The sequence below is a fragment of the Channa argus genome, chromosome 12 (genome assembly GCF_033026475.1).
Source record: "Channa argus isolate prfri chromosome 12, Channa argus male v1.0, whole genome shotgun sequence".
Lineage (NCBI taxonomy): Eukaryota > Metazoa > Chordata > Actinopteri > Anabantiformes > Channidae > Channa > Channa argus.
In genome coordinates this window covers 5754844-5778650 of record NC_090208.1, presented here as the reverse complement: position 1 = coordinate 5778650, position 23807 = coordinate 5754844, and the positions used below count along the sequence as shown (strand labels likewise).

Here is a 23807-nt window from a genome sequence, read left to right as displayed (position 1 = left end):
AATACTAAGCGTGATCGTTGGTGTGCTTTTTGTTGTTATTGTAGATGTTTTGATCTACAGAAAATATAAAAATCTGAAAATAATCTGTCAAATTAAAACAAAGCAAACTGAGATTTGAAAAAATCTGTAACAAATGAAAAATAAATATTTCAGCATGAGTCTGACCAGCGACAGCAGATGAAAGCAACTGGTTAAACTTTGCCCATAAAATGAGATAAGAATCTGTTTAAATATAATAAACAGCTCATTGCACAGTGTAAATGTTTCTGCTTTATGACTAAATGTAAATACATGCTCACGTCTATAATTATTTGATACAAAAAACACATTGTGTGAAGTTAACTGCAAAAGTGAAAAGTTTAAAATGGTGCTTCTTGCTTTTCACCTTAGATGGTTTGTTGTTTTGTCATTTTTTTAGATTTTTCTGTCCTACAACATGTGGTAAATTCGACCCATCTGTATCTGTATTGCAAAGTACTTTCTTACTCTGCTTTCACCTGGATTCTGCTGTTCTTCAATCACCTGAAACCTCACATGTGATTCTGATCTGCAGATCACAGAGGAAATGTCTTTGCTGTTGTTGTGACTCTTACAAACTGTAGGACTCACAAAGCAGAATTTGTACCATGTGACCATGACAAAAAGGTTTCGATTCATTTACAGTGATGTTAAGGAATCTGTGAAAAAAAATATTAAAGTAATTTGTACAATAATTAAAGTTTTCTCCTTTTTATTTTAAAGAATAAAGTACAAATACACTCCACAAAGACTGATGTTGTATTGTATATAATTCACTTTGCATTTGAATGAAAAACAAAATGTCGCCTCCTTGATACAACCTGATCATCCACTCAGTGCCACTGCGTTTGACCAACATTAGAGGACAAATCTATAACTCAACTTCCTCAATTATCAGTGACTCTACTGGTGCTGTAGTCAGGACCAACTTAACCAAGACCAGGTCATGACCAAGATCTTAGTGTATCAAGACCAAGACAAGATTTAAAGTGAATTGTATAATATGGAATATTGGCAAAATCTCTTTGGGTGAGGAATGAAGATATTTTTAAGAGTTTTGCTACAGAGGCACATTGCTATACTATATCATCAATACATTATTATCAATTTTCCTTATTATAGTTTACTTCTTTAGTCGTCTCTGGTTAATAAGTGTATTAATGCAAAACTTTATAACTACTAATTCAAACCTTCTGACTGTAATGGACATTTACTGTATATGGAAAACTCACTTTAATTAACTGTAGTTTAAAATGAATAACAGCTATAATATCTGACTTTTTAAAATTAATATTCTTATTACTCTCTGCTCACAGCTACAGCTGCTACAGGGTCCTGCCTGGTTTGGGACTGTGACCGTCTCAGTGTCCACCAGTCTCGAGATCCAGACCAATCTCAAGTGCTACATCACTAGACTATACTGGGATACCTGGTTAATTCATTCAATTCAATTCAACTCAACTTTATTTATATAGCGCCAATTTACAGTAAAGTCATCTCAAGGCACTTTACATACTTGTGTAGTCTGGACTTTAGTATGTAGAAGCAACCCAACAAATCCTCCTGCAGCAAACCATAGGCAACAGTGAAGAGGAAAAACTCCCTTTAACGGAAGAAACCTCCAGCAGAACTAGGCTCAGGGTGGGGGGCCATCTGCCTCCACCGGTTGGGGTGAGTGGAAAGTGAAGATCATTCAGTTTCAGCCTTCAAGTCAAGAGAGACCACAGGAAGTGATGTGCTTCAGTTACGTCCAGCTTTACCATTTAAATAGTGACATTTTGCTTTGAAGCACAGACTATGTGAATATGATGATGTGCTGCCACCTGCTGACTGAATCTGATAACAGGTCCACAGGTAACAAGTCATAAGTTTGCAGGTCCTTCTTCTGCTGGGCCCACTCATTTCTAACCACTTGACATTACTGCCTAATAAACTATTTTAACTTCATGATTAATCGCTGCCAAAACTACCAACTTCTGGATAATACCTACAACACTTTGCCATGGTTACTAATCAGCCTTCTTGGTCTACAACCAGATACTGATGCCCCAATGAACCAGGGAAGGCTCACCACCCTCTCTTAGACAAAACTGGACTTTAATTCACCTGACAGCATTTTAGCTCTGCACACAATTTGACCAATACTTTGCTAAATGTTAATATCAAGAATGGACTAACTGATGGGTAAATTAATTTGTTCACGCTTGATTTAACCTTATGAGTTGATGCTTTACAGAAATTAAATAATCAATATTTGATTTGAACTCACCAACACACAGAGAAGGAGACTCATCCACCCTAAAGACTGAACACTTAAACTGCAAACACTACAGAGCTCTACACTGGAGAAACCAAACAGCCTCTGCACAAGAGGATGATGGCAAAGCACAGGAGAAGCAACACCTCAGGACCAGGATCAGCAGTGTACCTACACCTGAAGGACAAAAGACCCTCGTTTGAGAACAACAACGTCCACAATTTAGACAGAGAAGACAGATGGTACAAGAGAGGAGTAAGTGAAGCCATTTATGTTCACATGGAGAATCCTTCTCTCAACAGAGGAGAAGGCCTCAGCCACAACCTGTCTCCTGTACAGCTCTTTGTCAACATAGGTGTTTTCAATTTCTTAAAAAATAAAGTTACAAGTTTTCTGTGATTCACTTTTGAAATACAATAGAGCAGATGGCAGCACATCATCACAACAGAACCAACATCAAGAGCTTCAGGTTGTTCAACAACTGTGAGACACAGACACAAACCAGCAGTTGTCAGTGTTATACATGGATTCACAAAGTCACAGGAGAATCTCAACTTTCAAACAGCAGATCATCTGCTAGTGTTTAAAATCCCTATGAAAAACAGACAGTACTGCAAATGTCTGAGTGCTCACACTAACAGTCCTGCTGCAGGTAACACTCAACAGCAAACATTCATGTCATAACAATATTAGCTTGGTTTCTACAACTATCTGTGGATTCTCTCATCAGACTTTTAGTTTCAGTGACGTATTGCTTATCAACACAGTGTCATCAGCAAATAGAGGTCTACTGATCTCTTTTCATCACACCATTGGATTCCTCCCTGCTGACCCCTTAATAATCCATGACCACCAGGAACAGTAACACACAACCTTGTCCTATTCTCATGATCATCTGATTCTTTTTAAAGTCAGTGAAATATAACCAAATACAGAAATCTGTGTCTCTCTCAGTACATTTGTCTCAAAGTAACATTTGCTCACAACAAGATCGTCCCTGTCTGCAGCTTCCTGTTGCTGTCAAAGTACATGTTCCACTGTTTCTTTGATATATGATGTAGTAAAATGCTTGCTGTGACCCTTCCAATATTTATATCAGCAAGTAAATATCAATAAAAAGAGAATATTAACTGAATGCATCAGTACTCAAAACAACAAAAACTGAGAATCCTGCAGCATTTGTTCATGTGTGGATTGTAACATAAATAATCATAAATAACAATTTGTGATGTCAGCACTGTGATAGCGTGCAATGATTCTTAACCACATCTTAGTGGTTAAAACTGGGAGCAGCTGGCAGACATCCAGATATAAATAGTTCCTTCTTTGAAACAACGATTTCAACCACTGATGTGGTTAAGAGCCAATGCACGCTATGACAGTGCTGATGTCACAAAATGTTAGTGAGCAGCTGGCAGACATGCAGCTAAAAAAATGTTTCTTTTGAAACCACTTTTGTCATCTACATCTCACTAGTAAGACAATGTACACATTTTGGACAAAGAAGACAGATGGTACAGAGCAATAAGTGAAGAAATTTATGTTCACATGGAGAATCCTCTCAACAGAGGTAGATTCTAGTCGTGTGTCTTGTTCCATTCATTAGACTGCACCAACTTACAAAAAGGAAGTGGTATAAGCAGTGCCCACTGAACAATCCAGGAACAAGAACAGACACAACAAGTGTTTGATGATCAAGTGTCACATTAGGACAAACATCTCTGCTCTGTCTAAATTTCATTGATTACATGTTTAATGTTTACATGTTTAATTACATGCTTTCATTTTAATTAAATATATAATCAGCTTATCTTATTATTAAAAGGCAAAACAACCAATAAAAAGCCTTTGTGAGGAAACATTCTTAGTATTATTACTAAAAATGATGACATACATGTTAACATACATGATGACAACTTTTCCACTGTTAAGTTTGAAGTCTTCTATTGTTTTGTCCACAAGGATCAGTAACTAAAACACTGTAAGTCTAATAAGCCTGAAGTAAGTCTGGTTTACCTGGTAACATGATTCATCTTTGGTGTAAGTTGTGTTTTCTACATTAATGATCAATTTATGTCTGTATTTTGACAGCGTGTGATCAGGTTTGTGTCTGTGGGTTCATCTCCTCTGTTCTCATCACAAGAGAACAGCACCCAGACACCCAGACATGTAGTGACTTACACTGAGTTAGGAAGTGGTTTATGCAGATTCTATCTAACTACTGTGATCTACAGGACTTTCACACAGCTGCAGAATGAAGGAAAACACTGTGCTGAGGCTGCTGAGTAAGTCCTACATGCTGGATTTGTGTTGATGTGTGAATGTTGGGAAATGATCACTTCTGTGATGTTGCACAACAGACCAGTCCTCACAGGTAACATGTCATTTCTCTTTAGTTCTGACATCAATGCTGTGCTGCACAACAGGCCAAGGTTAGTGAGCATCTTCCAGTGTTGAGCATCTTCCAGTGTTTAACACCCAGCAGCTAACAAGGCTTCACTTTCTAAAGTGATTTAACAGTGAATGACACCCGTCCATGGTCCTGCTTCCCTCGACCTGAGTCAATAAAATTGCAGTTGTAGGGTAGTGATGTACAGATCGATCCTGAAATATAGATACTTCCAAATCCAACGTTTCCGGTTCTAGAATCCAATCCAATATTAAAAGATCAATATCTAATATCAGTAATTTGGGGTAAATGTGTATGTCTTCATTAACAGGGGACACAGTAAAAAGTAGCTATAACTAAGCTGGATCCTCTAAGTCTGTCTGTGTAGACTTCACTCTGTGTTTTCATGTTCTAACAGTAGGTCACTGCATTGTTAAACCTAAAATGTCAGACAGAACTCTTCAGCAAACAAGTGACTGAAAACATCAGAATGGACTTTCTACCTTTCTTTCCCTCACAGCTCATCTGACTGTGAGTCCCAGCAGCTCTCAGTCCAGGTCAGCCCTCACATTACAGTGGTGAATACCAGCCTGCATCAAACAGATTTGACCCTAGTTTCAAGTGTCTAGTTAAATGACATGTGCATTCTCAGTAAATTGCAGTTTCATCCAGTAGATGTGAGTACATTATTAAATTAAATTTAATATGACATAAAAAATCTGAAAGTAGAATAGTCCACTGCGTGCACTGATTCTTAACTACATTTTTGTGGTTGAAACTGGGAGAAGCAATGTGAGGGAAGAAAGTAAATTTAGTCATATGGTTAGATAATTAGCATACAATCAACCAAGATGAGCTATTGAAGAGGTCACAAAGAGGACAAGAGATCATAGGATGGGTCGTGTTTGGAGGAATGTTTAACATCACAGCAGGCACTTTGTTGTTACAAGGCCCAAGCAATGTAGCAGATAGTGAGTCCTGGGGTCGCAAGATCTAAAAGAGGGTAATAAAAGGGTTTTATTGACTTTGTTACTGACATCTTCAGATAATCTAGAAAGGGACAAGAGTGATGACTGTCAACTGCATGCACCTGGTTTCTTCATTCATGTTTTGTGAGGGTGGTTCCTTTCTTGGGTTTAAGTATAAATAGAAGGGGTTTGAGAGATACAAGTCAGAAACAACACTCAACATCCATGTGTTCTTCTCCATGCCGGCATGTATTAAACTGAGATGGTTCATCACGCTGATTTCTGTCTACAATTCTTCCAAGAGGAAAAAATTCTACTACAGCAGCCAGACATGCAGCTACAAAAATTTCTCTATTTGTTAAACCTAAAATGTCAGGCAGAACTCTTCAGCTCAGTGATTCCACGACAGAGAAATGAGCTACCAAACTCTGCACAGTCAGCCGCCTCACTCCCAATATTTAAAACATTGTTGAAACCAAATCTTCACCAGCTTTTTATAAACTAAAAATATTTTTGAAATTCTTACCGTTCTTTCTTGCACTTGCATCACATGAAACACTGGTGTGAGTCCAACGAAAGAGCAAACAGTAACAGCTTCACCATCACTGTCACTGGTAGGATTCTGGAACAACAGTACAAGAGTCCAGGTCAACCCTCAAAGAACAGGACAAATAATGAGGATTAAGCATATAATGTTTTGTCCAATCAGTTATAAGAAATTGGTGTCCTCCTTTCTGCTAGTGTCAGTGATTAACAGTACTTGTTTTCCCAGGTACAGGCAGACATCAAATAACTAGTTATATTTTGGTTCCTAAATGTCGGCAGAAAAGGAGAATTTAAGTAGTTCTAGAATTGTACTAGATTTGATGACACTAAGAACCTGAACACTGACTCTTTTCCTTGTTCTTCAGATCCACAACAGATAAAAGCAAAACCTGGAGAGAATGTCACTCTGCCATGTCAGACACCCAGAACCTTCACCATATCAGTTGTAGAGTGGATCAGAACTGACCCTGAGGTCACAGTCTACCTGCAACGAGACGGACACCCAGTGGCGGATGAGCAGGACGCATCATTTAAGAACCGAGTGAAGCTACACGACACGGAGATGAAGGATGGTAACGCATCTTTGATTCTGATGAATGCGAGAACCAACGACACAGGAACATATGAGTGTCGCTGTACAGAAAGTGTAATGAATGCGCCAATCAGCATCATCGAGCTGACTGTTACAGGTGAGTTTGTACTGAAGCTGCTTCCTGGTTGTTGATGTGAGAGTGAACCATCACAGATCAGATGTTGGTGTTTTCTAAAGATGTTGCTGATGAGACTTTGTAGCAAACAGCTGCTATGAGTGATGGGATCAAAGTGCAGTAGATAATGTCTGACAGGAGTTTGAAGAGGAAATGGATTCATCACCTACCTGACACCTCACATCTCATTCTCTTCTTACAGGTGCTGGAGGAGACAAGTATGGACATGTTGGACTGATACTTGGCCTGATCGTTGGTGTGCTTTATTTGGTGGTGTTTTGATCTACAGAAAATATATATTTTATAAAAATCTGTAATAAATGAAAAATAAATATTTCAGCATGAGTTTGACCACCGACAGCAGAGGAAACATCTGGTTAAACTTTGCCCAGGACCAGGATCAGCAGTGAACCTACACCTGAAGGACAAAAGACCCTCGTTTGAGAACAACAACGTCCACAATTTAGACAGAGAAGACAGATGGTATGAGAGAGGAGTAAGTGAAGCCATTTATGTTCACATGGAGAATCCTTCTCTCAACAGAGGAGAAGGCCTCAGTTACAACCTGTCTCCCATTTTCTTTAATGAAAAATCTGTCCCCAGGAAGATTAAGACCAATTCAAACATCCATCAAGTTGGCCACATCTAATGATTCCATCCAAGGGAGATGAAGGTAATTGAAGCTATTATCCAGCTTATGAGGTTCTTCAGGCCCGGTGGGAAGCAAGACCCCCTCTGGAGGATATAACTGGTTTCCATAGCCTAATTTCCCCTCAGACTGAAGAAGCTGCTTGGATGAGTACTGGACTGTTTCCATCCAAGAACAAAAAAGTCCAGTTGATGTGACTCCTTTGGATACCTTTGAACTACATCTTTGTTTTTTCCACCATTTTCTAATTTTTAAATATATCTCTTTAATTTTTCTGTGTTTTTTACCACATTGTTTAACTGCCGTGGTTATGATTCAAAGATCTTCTTACGGACTATGTTGAAGAGCTGACCTGCTGCTCCTCATTGTACCAAAGACTAAACGTGAGCTCAGAGGAGACAGAGCTTTTATGGTGGCAGCTCAAAAACTGTAGAGTGTCCCTTGCACATTAGATAGACCTCATCCTCACCTGTTTTTAAATCCCCTCTTAAATCCCACTTATATTCAATGGCCTTTGAAACAATTTAAGTTGCTGACTTTATTTTATCTTTATTTTATATTATACACTTTGTGTGCTGCTTTTATTTGTTTCATCTTATGTTTTCAACTGTACAGCAGTTTGCGTGTCTTAAAGTTCTTCACAAATAAAATTACAAGTTACAAGTTATTTCTCTGAATCACTTTTCAAAATTTGAAATACAATAGAGCAGATAGCAGCACATCATCACAACAGAACCAACATCAAGAGCTTCAGGTTGTTCAACAACTATGAGACACAGACACAAACCAGCAGTTGTCAGTGTTATACGTGGATTCACAAAGTCACAGGGGAATCTCAACTTTCAAACAGCAGATCATCTGCTAGTGTTTAAAATCCCTATGAAAAACAACAGTACTGCAAATGTCTGAGTGCTCACACTAACAGTCCTGCTGCAGGTAACACTCAACAGCAAACATTCATGTCATAACAATATTAGCTTGGTTTCTACAACTATCTGTGGATTCTCTCATCAGACTTTCAGTTTCATTTACTTATTGCTTATCAACACAGTGTCATCAGCAAATAGAGGTCTACTGATCTCTTTTCATCACACCATTGGATTCCTCCCTGCTGACCCCTTAATAATCCATGACCAGCAGGAACAGTAACACACAACCTTGTCCTATTCTCATGATCACCTGATCCTTATTAAAGTCAGTGAAATATAACAAAAGAGAGAAATCTGTGTCTCTCTCAGTAAGTTTGTCTCAAAGTAACATTTGCTCACAACAAGATCGTCCCTGTCTGCAGCTTCCTGTTGCTGTCAAGTACATGTCCCACTGCTTCTTAGATATGATGTAGTAAAATGCTTGCTGTGACCTTTCCAATATTTATATCAGCAAGTAAATATCAACAAAAAGAGAATATTAACTGAATGCATCAGTACTCAAAACAACAAAAACTGAGCATCCTGCAGCATTTGTTCATGTGTGGATTGTAACATAAATAATCATAAATAACAATTTGTGATGTCAGCGCTGTCATAGCGTGCAATGATTTTTAACCACATCTTAGTGGTTAAAACTGGGAGCAGCTGGCAGACATCCAGATATAAATAGTTCCTTCTTTAAAACAACGATTTCAACCACTGATGTGGTTAAGAGCCAATGCACGCTATGACAGTGCTGATGTCACAAAATGTTAGTGAGCAGCTGGCAGACATGCAGCTAAAAAAATGTTTCTTTTGAAACCACTTTTGTCATCTACATCTCACTAGTAAGACAATGTACACATTTTGGACAAAGAAGACAGATGGTACAGAGCAATAAGTGAAGAAATTTATGTTCACATGGAGAATCCTCTCAACAGAGGTAGATTCTAGTCGTGTGTCTTGTTCCATTCATTAGACTGCACCAACTTACAAAAAGGAAGTGGTATAAGCAGTGCCCACTGAACAATCCAGGAACAAGACCAGACACGACAAGTGTTTGATGATCAAGTGGCTCATTAGGACAAACATCTCTTCACTGGCTCAGCTGTAAGTACGATCTGCTCTGTCTAAATTTAATTGATTACATGTTTAATGTTTACATGTTTAATTACATGCTTTCATTTTAATTAAATATATAATCAGCTTATCTTATAATTAAAAGGCAAAACGACCAATAAAAAGCCTTTGTGAGCAAACATTCTTAGTATTATTACAGAAAATGATGACATACATGTTAACATACATGATGACAACTTTTCCACTGTTAAGTTTGAAGTCTTCTATTGTTTTGTCCACAAGGATCAGTAACTAAAACACTGTAAGTCTAATAAGCCTGAAGTAAGTCTGGTTTACCTGGTAACATGATTCATGAAACACCTCTATAGCGTAAGTTGTGTTTTCTACATTAATGATCAATTTATGTCTGTATTTTGACAGCGTGTGATCAGGTTCGTGTCTGTGGGTTCATCTCCTCTGTTCTTATCACAAGAGACAAGCACCCAGACACCCAGACATGTAGTGACTTCCACTGAGTTAGGAAGTGGTTTATGCAGATTCTATCTAACTACTGTGATCTACAGGACTTTCACACAGCTGCAGAATGAAGGAAAACACTGTGCTGAGGCTGCTGAGTAAGTCCTACATGCTGGATTTGTGTTGATGTGTGAATGTTGGGAAATGATCACTTCTGTGATGTTGCACAACAGACCAGTCCTCACAGGTAACATGTCATTTCTCTTTAGTTCTGACATCAATGCTGTGCTGCACAACAGGCCAAGGTTAGTGAGCATCTTCCAGTGTTTAACACCCAGCAGCTAACAAGGCTTCACTTTCTAAAGTGATTTAACAGTGAATGACACCCGTCCATGGTCATGCTTCCCTCGACCTGAGTCACCCCGACTGTCTCACTAGTAATAAAATTGCAGTTGTATGGTAGTGATGTACAGATCGATCCTGAAATATAGATACTTCCAAATCCAACGTTTCCTGTTCTAGAATCCAATCCAATATTAAAAGATCAATATCTAATATCAGTAATTTGGGGTAAATGTGTATGTCTTCATTAACAGGGGACACAGTAAAAAGTAGCTATAACTAAGCTGGATCCTCTAAGTCTGTCTGTGTAGACTTCACTCTGTGTTTTCATGTTCTAACAGTAGGTCACTGCATTGTTAAACCTAAAATGTCAGACAGAACTCTTCAGCAAACAAGTGACTGAAAACATCAGAATGGACTTTCTACCCTTCTTTCCCTCACAGCTCATCTGACTGTGAGTCCCAGCAACTCTCAGCTGTTTAAAGGACAGTCTCTGTCTCTGATCTGTGAGGAGGGCGACAGCTCTGCTGGATGGACAATGAGGAGAAACACAACCAGAGACACCAGAGCTGAGTGTGGAACTAACTGGGGAAGACGATCTGGTTCCTCGTGTTTCATCAGTTTACTATTAAGAAAGGACAGTGGAGTTTACTGGTGTGAGTCCAGCGAGGGAGCAACCAGTAACAGCATCACCATCACTGTCACTGGTAAGATTCTGGAACAACAGTACAAGAGTCCAGGTCAGCCCTCACATTACAGTGGTGAATACCAGCCTGCATAGGGTCAAATAGATCAGGTTTCTAGTTAAATGACTCCAAATGACATGTGCTCAGTAAATTTCAGTTTAATCCAGTAGGTGTGAGTACATCAGCAAAGTAAATTTAATACGAGATAATAACTCTATAAGTAGAATAGTCCAGATGGGTTGATAGTTTTTATAAGTGGGTTATGTATAGCATTTTTTTTTTCAATGGATTCTGTGTAATTTCTATAAAAACTGATTTGCTGTGGTTGGTAAAATCACCACCCTAGCAGCAAAGTGACCAGAAACCCACATCAACATACCACCACAGTATCTACTGCACACACACATATAAAGAACCAGCCAAGTTATGAAGAAAGAGCATAAACTTATCTGTACATTCACTTATCAGAAATTGAATGAGAAATATAAAACATATCGTTGTCATTGTTTCTATTGTTGTCAGTGCTCAACAGTACTTTTTTCTCCAGGTACTGTGAGGGTTTATGTATATGGACCAAAGTGAGGAGACAGTGAAAGAGGTGTTGTGATGAAGTGTGTTTTATTCTGGGCATAATAACATTAACAGACTGAAATCAGTCCAGGAGGACAAAATAGGCACCAACACAGGAAGCTATAAAACCTAAACAACTCAATAAAAAGTAGGAAAACATGAACAAAGGAAAAAACACAAGACAGGGCCAGAAATAGTAGTAAATATTAAATACTGTAGTGATAGTAAAATGAAAAAAAAAAAAAAAACTCTTGTCGTTTCACAGTCCTGCACTTTTGTACACCACCTTATCAGGTCAGTTTTAAGATGGAAGTTGCTCATTGCCAGGTTGTTTCCTGCAGATAAAATCCTTACTATACAATTGCTACACTGTCTGTTAAAATGAAGACAACAGTTTAATGGCAACAGGTTTGAACTGAGATTCAGCTCTATTCATAATGTTGTTTAGTAAACTGTTTAACTCTGATGCTGCTCAGTGTCAAACCAAACATGAGCTCAGCCAGTTTATATTTAATGACACTAAGAACCTGAACACTGACTCTTCTCCTCTGGGTGTTTGTTGTTCTTCAGATCCAAAACAGATAACAGCAAAACCTGGAGACAATGTCACTTTGCCATGTCAGACATCCAGAAACTTCACCATAGCAGTTGTAGAGTGGACCAGAACTGACTCTAAGGTCACCGTCTACCTGCAACGAGACGGACACACAGAGGTGGATGAGCAGGACCCATCATTTCAGAACCGAGTGAAGCTACGTGACAGAGAGATGAAGGATGGTGACGCATCTTTGATTCTGATGAATGTGGGAACCAACGACACAGGAACATATGAGTGTCGATGTACAGAAAGTGAAATGAAACGTAAGAAGAGAGATTCTCAAAATGGGCCAATGGGCATCATCAAATTGACTGTTACAGGTGAGTTTGTACTGAAGCTGCTTCCTGGTTGTTGATGTGAGAGTGAACCATCACAGATCAGATGTTGGTGTTTTCTAAAGATGTTGCTGATGAGACTTTGTAGCAAACAGCTGCTATGAGTGATGGGATCAAAGTGCAGTAGATAATGTCTGACAGGAGTTTGAAGAGGAAATGGATTCATCATCTACCTGACACCTCACACCTTACATCTCATTCTTTTACAGGTGCTGATGAGCATGGAGGAGACAAGGATGGAAATGTTGGACTGAAAGTCGGTCTGTCAGTTGTTGCTCTGCTTGTTGGTGTTGTTGGTGTTGTTGGTGTTGTGATGTATAGAAAACGTAAAGGACCCAAAGAGGAGACTTCATACAAAGCTCCTGATGATAAAGACACTGACCATCAGTAGGTGTAAAATGTCTCCTCAGTTTCCTCAGTGACTAAATCACTGATGCAGGACAAACAGCAGTTCAGGCTTCAGCCTTTTTCTTTTTATCCCACAGTAAATTTTTACTATCAACAATGTGATGATGCATTTCTTAACATTTCTTCCTCAGTCTCTGTGTTTCTCAGCTCTAAACAGACAAGTGTCATTTTAAACTCGACTCAGTCATTTACTAACTCAGTCTGAGGAAACACTGACTCTTTGTTTATCTGCAGGACAGTGAAAGTGGACAGAGACAAACAAACCAAAGCTTCATGTTTTATATATTAAGGCTGTTACATTATGTGAATATGAAGATCACTGTTTATGATCCTGTTTGTTTCATTTGATGTTTGTCATCTGACACATCACAAACTGATATTATTCTCTGTTAATCAGTGTTAAAGTCAGAGGCTGCTTTTAAATTAGCAACTGCAGCAGCTGTTTGTATGTAACACACACAAAACTAGTGTGAATTTACAAATGTAAATGTAAATACATGCTCACATGTCAAAAAATTACAGAAAACACAATTTGTGAAGTTTACTGCAAAAGTGAAAAGTTTAAAATGGTGCTTCTTGGTTTTCACCTCAGATGGTTTTTTGTTTTGTCATTTTTTTTAGGTTTCTCTGTCCTACAACATGTGGTAAATTTGACCCATCTGTATCTGTATTGCAAAGTACTTTCTTACTCTGCTTTCACATGGATTCTGCTGTTCTTCAATCACCTGAAACCTCACATGTGATTCTGATCTGCAGATCACAGAGGAAATGTCTTTGCTGTTGTGACTCTTACAAACTGTAGGACTCACAAAGCAGAATTTGTACCAGGTGACCATGATAAAAAGTGAAGCAGAGCTCAGTTAGATCAGATGGAAGCTGAGAACAAATTCAAACCATTTCTTTTCCATTTTAAGTGTGTTCTGATGCCCAGACAGTGGTTCTTAGTACAATATAGACACCTGTGTTACTGGTACCTGCTTGTTTAGCTTCTTCATGTTTCAGTTTCAGATATTTCAGATAAAACATACCAATGGAAACATTAGTTTGCACCTTTGATATTAAGCTGGACACCTGGCTGATGGACAGCAGCTTAAAATTTGCCTTTTGTCAACACTGGATCATTTGTAGTGATGTTAATGGATTTGTGAAAAATTGTAAGTAAAAAATGTATACATTAAAATAAAAAGGAGAAGAATATAATTAAAGAATAAAGTACAAATACACTCCACAAAGACTGATGTTGTATTGTATATAATTCACTTTGCATTTGAATGAAAAACAAAATGTCGCCTCCTTGATACAACCTGATCATCCACTCAGTGCCACTGCGTTTGACCAACATTAGAGGACAAATCTATAACTCAACTTCCTCAATTATCAGTGACTCTACTGGTGCTGTAGTCAGGACCAACTTAACCAAGACCAGGTCATGACCAAGATCTTAGTGTATCAAGACCAAGACAAGATTTAAAGTGAATTGTATAATATGGAATATTGGCAAAATCTCTTTGGGTGAGGAATGAAGATATTTTTAAGAGTTTTGCTACAGAGGCACATTGCTATACTATAGCATATATACATCAATTTTCCTTATTATAGTTTACTTCTTTAGTCAACTCTGGTTAATAAGTGTATTGATGCAAAGTGAAATGGACATTTACTCTATATGGAAAACACAGTTTAATTTACTGTAGTTTAAATTGTATAACAGCTATAATATCTGACTTTTTAAATTAATATTCTTATTACTCTCTGCTCACAGCTACAGCTGCTACAGGGTCCTGCCTGGTTTGGGACTGTGACCGTCTCAGTGTCCACCAGTCTCGAGATCCAGACCAATCTCAAGTACTACATCACTAGACTATACTGGGATACCAGGTTAATTCAATCAATTCAATTCAACTCAACTTTATTTATATAGCGCCAATTTAAAACAAAGTCATCTCAAGGCACTTTACATACTTGTGTAGTCTGGACTTTAGTATGTAGAAGCAACCCAACAAATCATCTTGGAGCAAACCATAGGCAACAGTGAAGAGGAAAAACTCCCTTTAACGGAAGAAACCTCCAGCAGAACCAGGCTCAGGGTGGGGGGCCATCTGCCTCCACCGGTTGGGGTGAGTGGAAAGTGAAGATCATTCAGTTTCAGCCTTCAAGTCAAGAGAGACCACAGGAAGTGATGTGCTTCATTTACCTCCAGCTTTACCATCTAAATAGTGACATTTTGCTTTGAAGCACAGACTATGTGAATATGATGATGTGCTGCCACCTGCTGACTGAATCTGATAACAGCTCCACAGGTAACAAGTCATAAGTTTGCAGGTCCTTCTTCTACTGGGCCCACTCATTTCTAACCACTTGACCTTACTGCCTAATAAACTATTTTAACTTCATGATTCATCTCTGCCTAAACTACCAACTTCTGGATAATACCTACAACACTTGCCATGGTTACTAATCAGCCTTCTTTGTCTACAACCAGATATTGATGCCCCAATGAACCAGGGAAGGCTCACCACCCTCTCTTAGACAAAACTGGCTCAAACTGGACTTTAAGGACTTTACATGAGTCTTTGCTGTGAGAAAACTCAGGTAACATTTGCATTTGGACCTGGACACCAGTCAGAAGAACATCATAACCACAGTATAGAGCTTAAAATATGGTTACAATAAAATAAGCTACACATGTGGGTAAGGCTTTTATTCATAATTGACTTGACAGTATTTTCATTATTTGAATATTTGATTTATTTTCTTGATCAGTGTCACAGAAGCTGAAAAGGGTCTTCAGAAAACACCACATACCTGTTCACTTCAAACTCATCCACCCTAAAGACTGAACACTTAAACTACAAACAATACAGAGCTCTACACTGGAGAAACCAAACAGCCTCTGCACAAGAGGATGATGGCAAAGCACAGGAGAAGCAACACCTCAGGACCAGGATCAGCAGTGAACCTACACCTGAAGGACAAAAGACCCTCGTTTGAGAACAACAACGTCCACAATTTAGACAGAGAAGACAGATGGTATGAGAGAGGAGTAGGTGAAGGCATTTATGTTCACATGGAGAATCCTTCTCTCAACAGAGGAGAAGGCCTCAGCCACAACCTGTCTCCCATTTTCTTTAATGAAAAATCTGTCCCCAGGAAGATTAAGACCAATTCAAACATCCATCAAGTTGGCCACACCTAATGATTCCATCCAAGGGAGATGAAGGTAATTGAAGCTATTATCCAGCTTATGAGGTTCTTCAGGCCCGGTGGGAAGCAAGACCCCCTCTGGAGGATATAACTGGTTTCCATAGCCTAATTTCCCCTCAGACTGAAGAAGTTGCTTGGATGAGTACTGGACTGTTTCCATCCAAGAACAAAAAAGTCCAGTTGATGTGACTCCTTTGGATACCTTTGAACTACATCTTTGTTTTTTCCACCATTTTCTAATTTTTAAATATATCTCTTTAATTTTTCTGTGTTTTTTGCCACATTGTTTAGCTGCCGTGGTTATGATTCAAAGATCTTCTTACGGACTATGTTGAAGAGCTGACCTGCTGCTCCTGATTGTACCAAAGACTAAACGTAAGCTCAGAGGAGACAGAGCTTTTATGGTGGCAGCTCAAAAACTGTGGAATGACCTGCCCTTGCACATTAGATAGACCTCATCCTCACCTGTTTTTAAATCCCCTCTTAAATCCCACTTATATTCAATGGCCTTTGAAACAATTTAAGTTGCTGACTTTATTTTATCTTTATTTTATATTATACACTTTGTGTGCTGCTTTTATTTGTTTCATCTTATGTTTTCAACTGTACAGCAGATTGCGTGTTTTAAAGTTCTTCACAAATAAAATTACAAGTTACAAGTTATTTCTCTGAATCACTTTTCAAAATTTGAAATACAATAGAGCAGATAGCAGCACATCATCACAACAGAACCAACATCAAGAGCTTCAGGTTGTTCAACAACTATGAGACACAGACACAAACCAGCAGTTGTCAGTGTTATACGTGGATTCACAAAGTCACAGGAGAATCTCAAATTTCAAACAGCAGATCATCTGCTAGTGTTTAAAATCCCTATGAAAAACAGACAGTACTGCAAATGTCTGAGTGCTCACACTAACAGTCCTGCTGCAGGTAACACTCAACAGCAAACATTCATGTCATAACAATATTAGCTTGGTTTCTACAACTATCTGTGGATTCTCTCATCAGACTTTCAGTTTCATTTACTTATTGCTTATCAACACAGTGTCATCAGCAAATAGAGGTCTACTGATCTCTTTTCATCACACCATTGGATTCCTCCCTGCTGACCCCTTAATAATCCATGACCACCAGGAACAGTAACACACAACCTTGTCCTATTCTCATGATCACCTGATCCTTATTAAAGTCAGTGAAATATAACAAAAGAGAGAAATCTGTGTCTCTCTCAGTAAGTTTGTCTCAAAGTAACATTTGCTCACAACAAGATCGTCCCTGTCTGCAGCTTCCTGTTGCTGTCAAGTACATGTCCCACTGCTTCTTAGATATGATGTAGTAAAATGCTTGCTGTGACCTTTCCAATATTTATATTAGCAAGTAAGTATCGATTAAAAGAGAATATTAACTGAATGCATCAGTACTCAAAACAACAAAAACTGAGAATCCTGCAGCATTTGTTCATGTGTGGATTGTAACATAAATAATCATACATAACAATTTGTGACATCAGCACTGTGATAGCGTGCAATGATTCTTCACCACATCTTAGTGGTTAAAACTGGGAGCAGCTGGCAGACATGCAGATATAAAAAGTTTCTTATTTGAAACAAAAATTTCAACCACTGATGTGGTTAAGAGTCAATGCACGCTATGACAGTGCTGATGTCAAAATGTCCTTCTTTGAAACCACTTCTGTCATCTACATCTTTGCTCTGCAAATGAAACAGGGTCTGGTGGTTCCATCTCCAGACAAAAGACACCAAGCAAAACTCTTCAGCTCATTGGTCCCATGATGGTGGAACGAGCTTCCAAACTCTCAGCCCTCTCAGCAACCTCAGTCCCAATATTTAAAAACCTGCTGAAAACTGAACTCTTCCCCAACTTCCTATGCACTTAAATCATTACAAAGATATAATAACACCACCTATCTGTTCTTTCTTGCACTTGCATCTCATGAAATGGAAACACTCATAGCACTTTGCTTTGATGTTTTCTCAGTGAATTTGATTTTTGCTGCCTTGTACCTTTTGTAAGTAGCTTTGGATAAAAGCATCTGTTAAATGACTAAATGGAAATGGTCTGAACTTATAAAGCGCTTTTCTACCTATTGGCAGTCAAAGCACACTGCTTCTTATTTACCCATTCACAATCACAATCTCACACACACATACACACACACACACACACACAGATGAGGGAGCTGCCATGCAGCTGGCAGAAACTCACCAGCAACTAAATTGGGGTTTAGTGTCTTGCTCAACTTCGACATATGACCGGAGTTGCTGGGGATCGAGCCAACAACTGCAGGATTGGTGGACGACCGCTCTACCTCCCTGGGCCACAAATGTGTTTTCCACAGTATTAGCATGTTCATGATTTTCTGGTGGCGTGGTCCCCAAACCCTATCTGAAGTAAGTATAACATTCACCTGTGGAAAAGTCGTGTGTCTTGTTCCATTCAATTCAAAATGAAATGGAACAAACAGGACTTGTTGAACGTGCAGAAGAAGAAAACCACACATCTGCTAGACTGCACCAACTTACAAAAAGGAAGTGGTATAAGCAGTGCCCACTGAACAATCCAGGAACAAGAACAGACACGACAAGTGTTTGATGATCAAGTGGCTCATTAGGACAAACATCTCTTCACTGGCTCAGCTGTAGGTACGATCAGCTCTGTCTAAATTTCATTGATTACATGTTTAATGAATGAGCTCTGCTAGAGAATAAAGATGAGAGATTTTAATTTCAAATATATAATCAGCTTATGCAGGATTTTTTTATTAGAGGCGAAAAAACCAATAAAAAGCCTTTGTGAGGGAACATTCTTAGTATTATTACTAAAAATGATGACATACATGTTAACATACATGATGAAAACTTTTCCACTTTTAAGTTTGAAGTATTCTATTGTTTTGTCCACAAGGATCAGTAACTAAAACACTGTAAGTCTAATAAGCCTGAAGTAAGTCTGGTTTACCTGGTAACATGATTCATCTATGGTGTAAGTTGTGTTTTCTACATTAATGATCAATTTATGTCTGTATTTTGACAGCGTGTGATCAGGTTTGTGTCTGTGGGTTCATCTCCTCTGTTCTCATCACAAGAGAACAGCACCCAGACACCCAGACATGTAGTGACTTCCACTGAGTTAGGAAGTGGTTTATGCAGATTCTATCTAACTACTGTGATCTACAGGACTTTCACACAGCTGCAGAATGAAGGAAAACACTGTGCTGAGGCTGCTGAGTAAGTCCTACATGCTGGATTTGTGTTGATGTGTGAATGTTGGGAAATGATCACTTCTGTGATGTTGCACAACAGACCAGTCCTCACAGGTAACATGTCATTTCTCTTTAGTTCTGACATCAATGCTGTGCTGCACAACAGGCCAAGGTTAGTGAGCATCTTCCAGTGTTTAACACCCAGCAGCTAACAAGGCTTCACTTTCTAAAGTGATTTAACAGTGAATGACACCCGTCCATGGTCCTGCTTCCCTCGACCTGAGTCACCCCGACTGTCTCACTAGTAATAAAATTGCAGTTGTATGGTAGTGATGTACAGATCGATCCTGAAATATAGATACTTCCAAATCCAACGTTTCCTGTTCTAGAATCCAATCCAATATTAAAAGATCAATATCTAATATCAGTAATTTGGGGTAAATGTGTATGTCTTCATTAACAGGGGACACAGTAAAAAGTAGCTATAACTAAGCTGGATCCTCTAAGTCTGTCTGTGTAGACTTCACTCTGTGTTTTCATGTTCTAACAGTAGGTCACTGCATTGTTAAACCTAAAATGTCAGGCAGAACTCTTCAGCTCAGTGATTCCACGATGGAGAAATGAGCTACTAAACTCTGCACAGTCAGCAGCCTCACTACCAATATTTAAAACAAGGTTGAAACCAAATCTTCACCAGCAGTTGGCAGAAAAGGAGAATTTAACTAGTTCTAGAATTGTACTAGATTTGATGATACTAAGAACCTGAACACTGACTCTTTTCCTTGTTCTACAGATCCACAACAGATAAAAGCAAAACCTGGAGAGAATGTCACTCTGCCATGTCAGACACCGATCCGATGTTTGTGTTTTCTAAAGATGTTGCTGATGAGACTTTGTAGCAAACAGCTGCTATGAGTGATGGGATCAAAGTGCAGTAGATAATGTCTGACAGGAGTTTGAAGAGGAAATGGATTCATCACCTACCTGACACCTCACACCTCACATCTCATTCTCTTCTCACAGGTGCTGGAGGAGACAAGTATGGACATGTTGGACTGATACTTGGGCTCATCGTTGGTGTGCTTTTTGTTGTTGGCATTGGTGTTTTGATCTACAAAAAATATAAAAAATAATTCTGCTGTTAATCGCCCTACTGACACCCGAAACCTTTCATCTGATTCTGAGTTGAGGAAATGTCTTTGCTGTTGTTGTGACTCTTACAAACTGTAGGACTCACAAAGCTGAATTTGTACCAGGTGACCATGATAAAAAGTGAAGCAGAGCTCAGTTAGATCAGATGGAAGCTGAGAACAAATTCAAACCATTTTTTTTTTACATTTTAAGTGTGTTCTGATGCCCAGACAGTGGTTCTTAGTACAATATAGACACCTGTGTTACTGGTACCTGCTGTTTAGCTTCTTCATGTTTCACTTTCAGATATTTCAGGTAAAACATATCAATGGAAACATTAGTTTGCACCTTCATTAATCAACTGAGCACCTGGCTGATGTACAGCAACTTAAAATTTGCCTTTTGTCAACGTTGGATCATTTACAGTGATGTAAAGGAATTTGTGAAAAAATAAATAAATAAAATAACTCAACTTCCTCAAATATGATTGACTCTGGTGTTGTAGTCAGGACCACCTTAACCAAGACCAAGTCATGACCAAGACCTTAGTGTATCAAGACCAAGACAAGATTTAAAGTGAATTGTATAATATGGAATATTGGCAAAATCTCTTTGGGTGAGGAATGAAGATATTTTTAAGAGTTTTGCTACAGAGGCACATTGCTATACTATATCATCTATACATTATTATCAATTTTCCTTATTATAGTTTGCTTCTTTAGTCATCTCTGGTTAATAAGTTTATTAATGCAAAACTTTACAACTACTAATTCAAACCTTTTGACTCTGATGGACATTTACTGTATATGGAAAACACAGTTTAATTTCCTGTAGTTTAAATTGTATAACAGCTATAATATCTGACTTTTTAAATTTTTTAAATTTAAATGTTCTAACACTCTCTGCTCACAGCTACAGCTGCTACAGGGTCCTGCCTGGTTTGGGACTGTGACTGTCTCAGTGTCCACCAGTCTCGAGATCCAGACCAATCTCTAGTACTACAATACTAGACTACTGAGATCCCTGGTTATCGTTCAGTTTCAGCCTTCAAGTCAAGAGAGACCACAGGAAGTGATGTGCTTCAGTTACCTCCAGCTTTACCATCTAAATAGTGACATTTTGCTTTGAAGCACAGACTATGTGAATATGATGATGATGTGGTGCCACCTGCTGACTGATTCTATTTTCATTTCATGATTCATCTCTGCTAAAATTACCAACTTCTGGGTAACACCTACAACACTTTGCCATGGTTACTAATCAGCCTTCTTGGTCTACAACCAGATACTCCTGCCCCAATGAACCAGAGAAGGCTCACCACCCTGAAAACTGGTTCAAAAACTGGACTTTAAGGACTTTATCAGAGTCTTTGCTGTGAGAAAAGTCAGGTAACTTGCATTTGGACCTGGACACCAGTCAGCAGAACATCATAACCACAGTATAGAGCTTTGAATATGGTTACAATAAAATAAGCTACACATGTGGGTAAGGTTTTTATCCATAATCCACTTGACAGTATTTTAGTTCTGCACACAATTTTACCAATACTTTCCTAATTGTTAATATCAAGATTGAATTGACTGATGAGTAAATTAATTTGATCACTTTTGATTTAACCTTATGAGTTGATACTTTATAGTAATTCTATAATCAATATTTGGTTTATTTACTTGATCATTCATTAGATGGCTTTCTTTTTCCTCATTTTATTTTAAAGTTAAAAAAAAAAAAAGCCATTTGCACTTTTTCTAGTGTATGTATGGAAACAGAGCCTGGCCTGAGTGGGTCTATAATACTGGATTTGTAAATGACAGTTATAGACTCTGTCTGTATGTCAAGGTTAGGATTAGGGTTACAAGGCTACTCTGTTCTCTTTGTATGTCATATTGTTTTAATACATTTTACCCTCAGCCTACTATTTAATACTGTTCATTTTTGTTTAAATAATTTGGATAGCTGCGATAGGTTACACACCCCCCTTGAAAGTCCACACAGGAGAAGTGGTTACAGAAAATGGATGTGTAGTATTACTGTGTCTTGTGTTGAATCATAAAGATGACCACACCTCTCGAAAGCAAGCGATACATGAATAACAATAATTCTAAAATAAAACATTCTCCTTCAGAAAAGCAGCAAAACATAATCAGGTGTAGACACACATAGCTGTAATGTCATAGAAATGAGATATTCATTGGGTTCCTCTCTTACATGCTCTCAGCCCCTGTAGAACATGAGCAGCAAAGTCACTCTACGCCTCAAACTAGCACGTGGTCTCAACACTACACTCTAGCTTCTCGACAACTTATCTCCTAATTAGCAGCTCTACACACAAACCTTAACAAACATACAAGCCTACACCACAAGACCCTTAGTAACTTCATTTTGCAACGGTTAGCCATGACTTTACATTCCATATTTAACACAATACATACAAATTAAACAAGGCAGAGGAAATGTTTACCTTTGCAAGTGTGTGCACATTCAAAGAGGAAGTAGTGCTCGTCAACGAACAGGCGACGTAAAAAAAAAGAAAAAAAACACTCAGTACTTCCTGTTAGGACTTGTCTCCTTATATGAAAGTCTACGCGCTGATTCTTTACATTCTTATGAGTGAAATCTCTGCAACAGAGGTTAAAATAATTAATATAATAATTTACAAATTATTGAGAACAAACAGAACTATTATAGATACTATTATATAAAGCTAATTTTTACACATGACCGAGTGTGAAAATGACTAAACATTTTCAGCGTCTACATAATCTGCACCGGAAAGCTCAAAACTAACACCTATGCAGAGGAACCATGAGCGTAATACATGTAATTTCCCGACAAAGCAGGATGGAAGAAGTACATCTACTGCGGCTCTTTAGTAAGTTCAGTCTGTGTGTTTACAAAATAAAAAATAAGTTGAAAAATGCCTTGTAACGCTGTAGTGTTCTCTGGTATTTGTCTGGTCTTTACATTATATCACAAAGTAATTGGAGTATCGTTGCTCTGTAGTTGGGACCTCACTGCTGTTCTGCACCACAAACCAAGGTCAGTAAAGTCTTTTCTCACAGTCTAATACTCAATAAATCTCTGTTAGACAAACGAGTGTAGTGGAGAACCTGGTATGTTGGGTCCTTATTTAGAAGCTGGAGGCTTCCCTTGACAAATCATTCATAGAGGTAGTTCTAAATGTGGGTGTAGAGCCCGGTTACCTGTCTTTTTTTATTTATTTATTTTGTCCTTTCGGCTTATCCCATGAGTTCAGTGTCGCCACAGAGGATCATTGTCCACATGTTGATTTGGCAGTTTTTATCCTGGATGCCCTTCCTGACACAACC

The 23807-nt window shown here is 38.4% G+C and overlaps 1 protein-coding gene across 1 annotated transcript; it reads left to right on the top strand.

Moving 5' to 3' along the window:
* The first annotated feature begins 2586 nt into the window (after positions 1-2586).
* Positions 2587-22393, top strand: LOC137138072 (butyrophilin-like protein 2). The gene is made up of 12 exons (XM_067524980.1): positions 2587-4560; positions 4672-4707; positions 6544-6867; positions 7088-7141; positions 10086-10136; positions 10248-10283; positions 10764-11027; positions 12147-12494; positions 12719-18783; positions 19322-19372; positions 19484-19519; positions 20141-22393. Exons 1-9 carry the CDS (start codon positions 4530-4532, stop codon positions 12898-12900), a joined length of 1326 nt encoding a protein of 441 aa, XP_067381081.1. The 5' UTR covers positions 2587-4529; the 3' UTR covers positions 12901-18783; positions 19322-19372; positions 19484-19519; positions 20141-22393.
* Positions 22394-23807: the final 1414 nt, after the last annotated feature.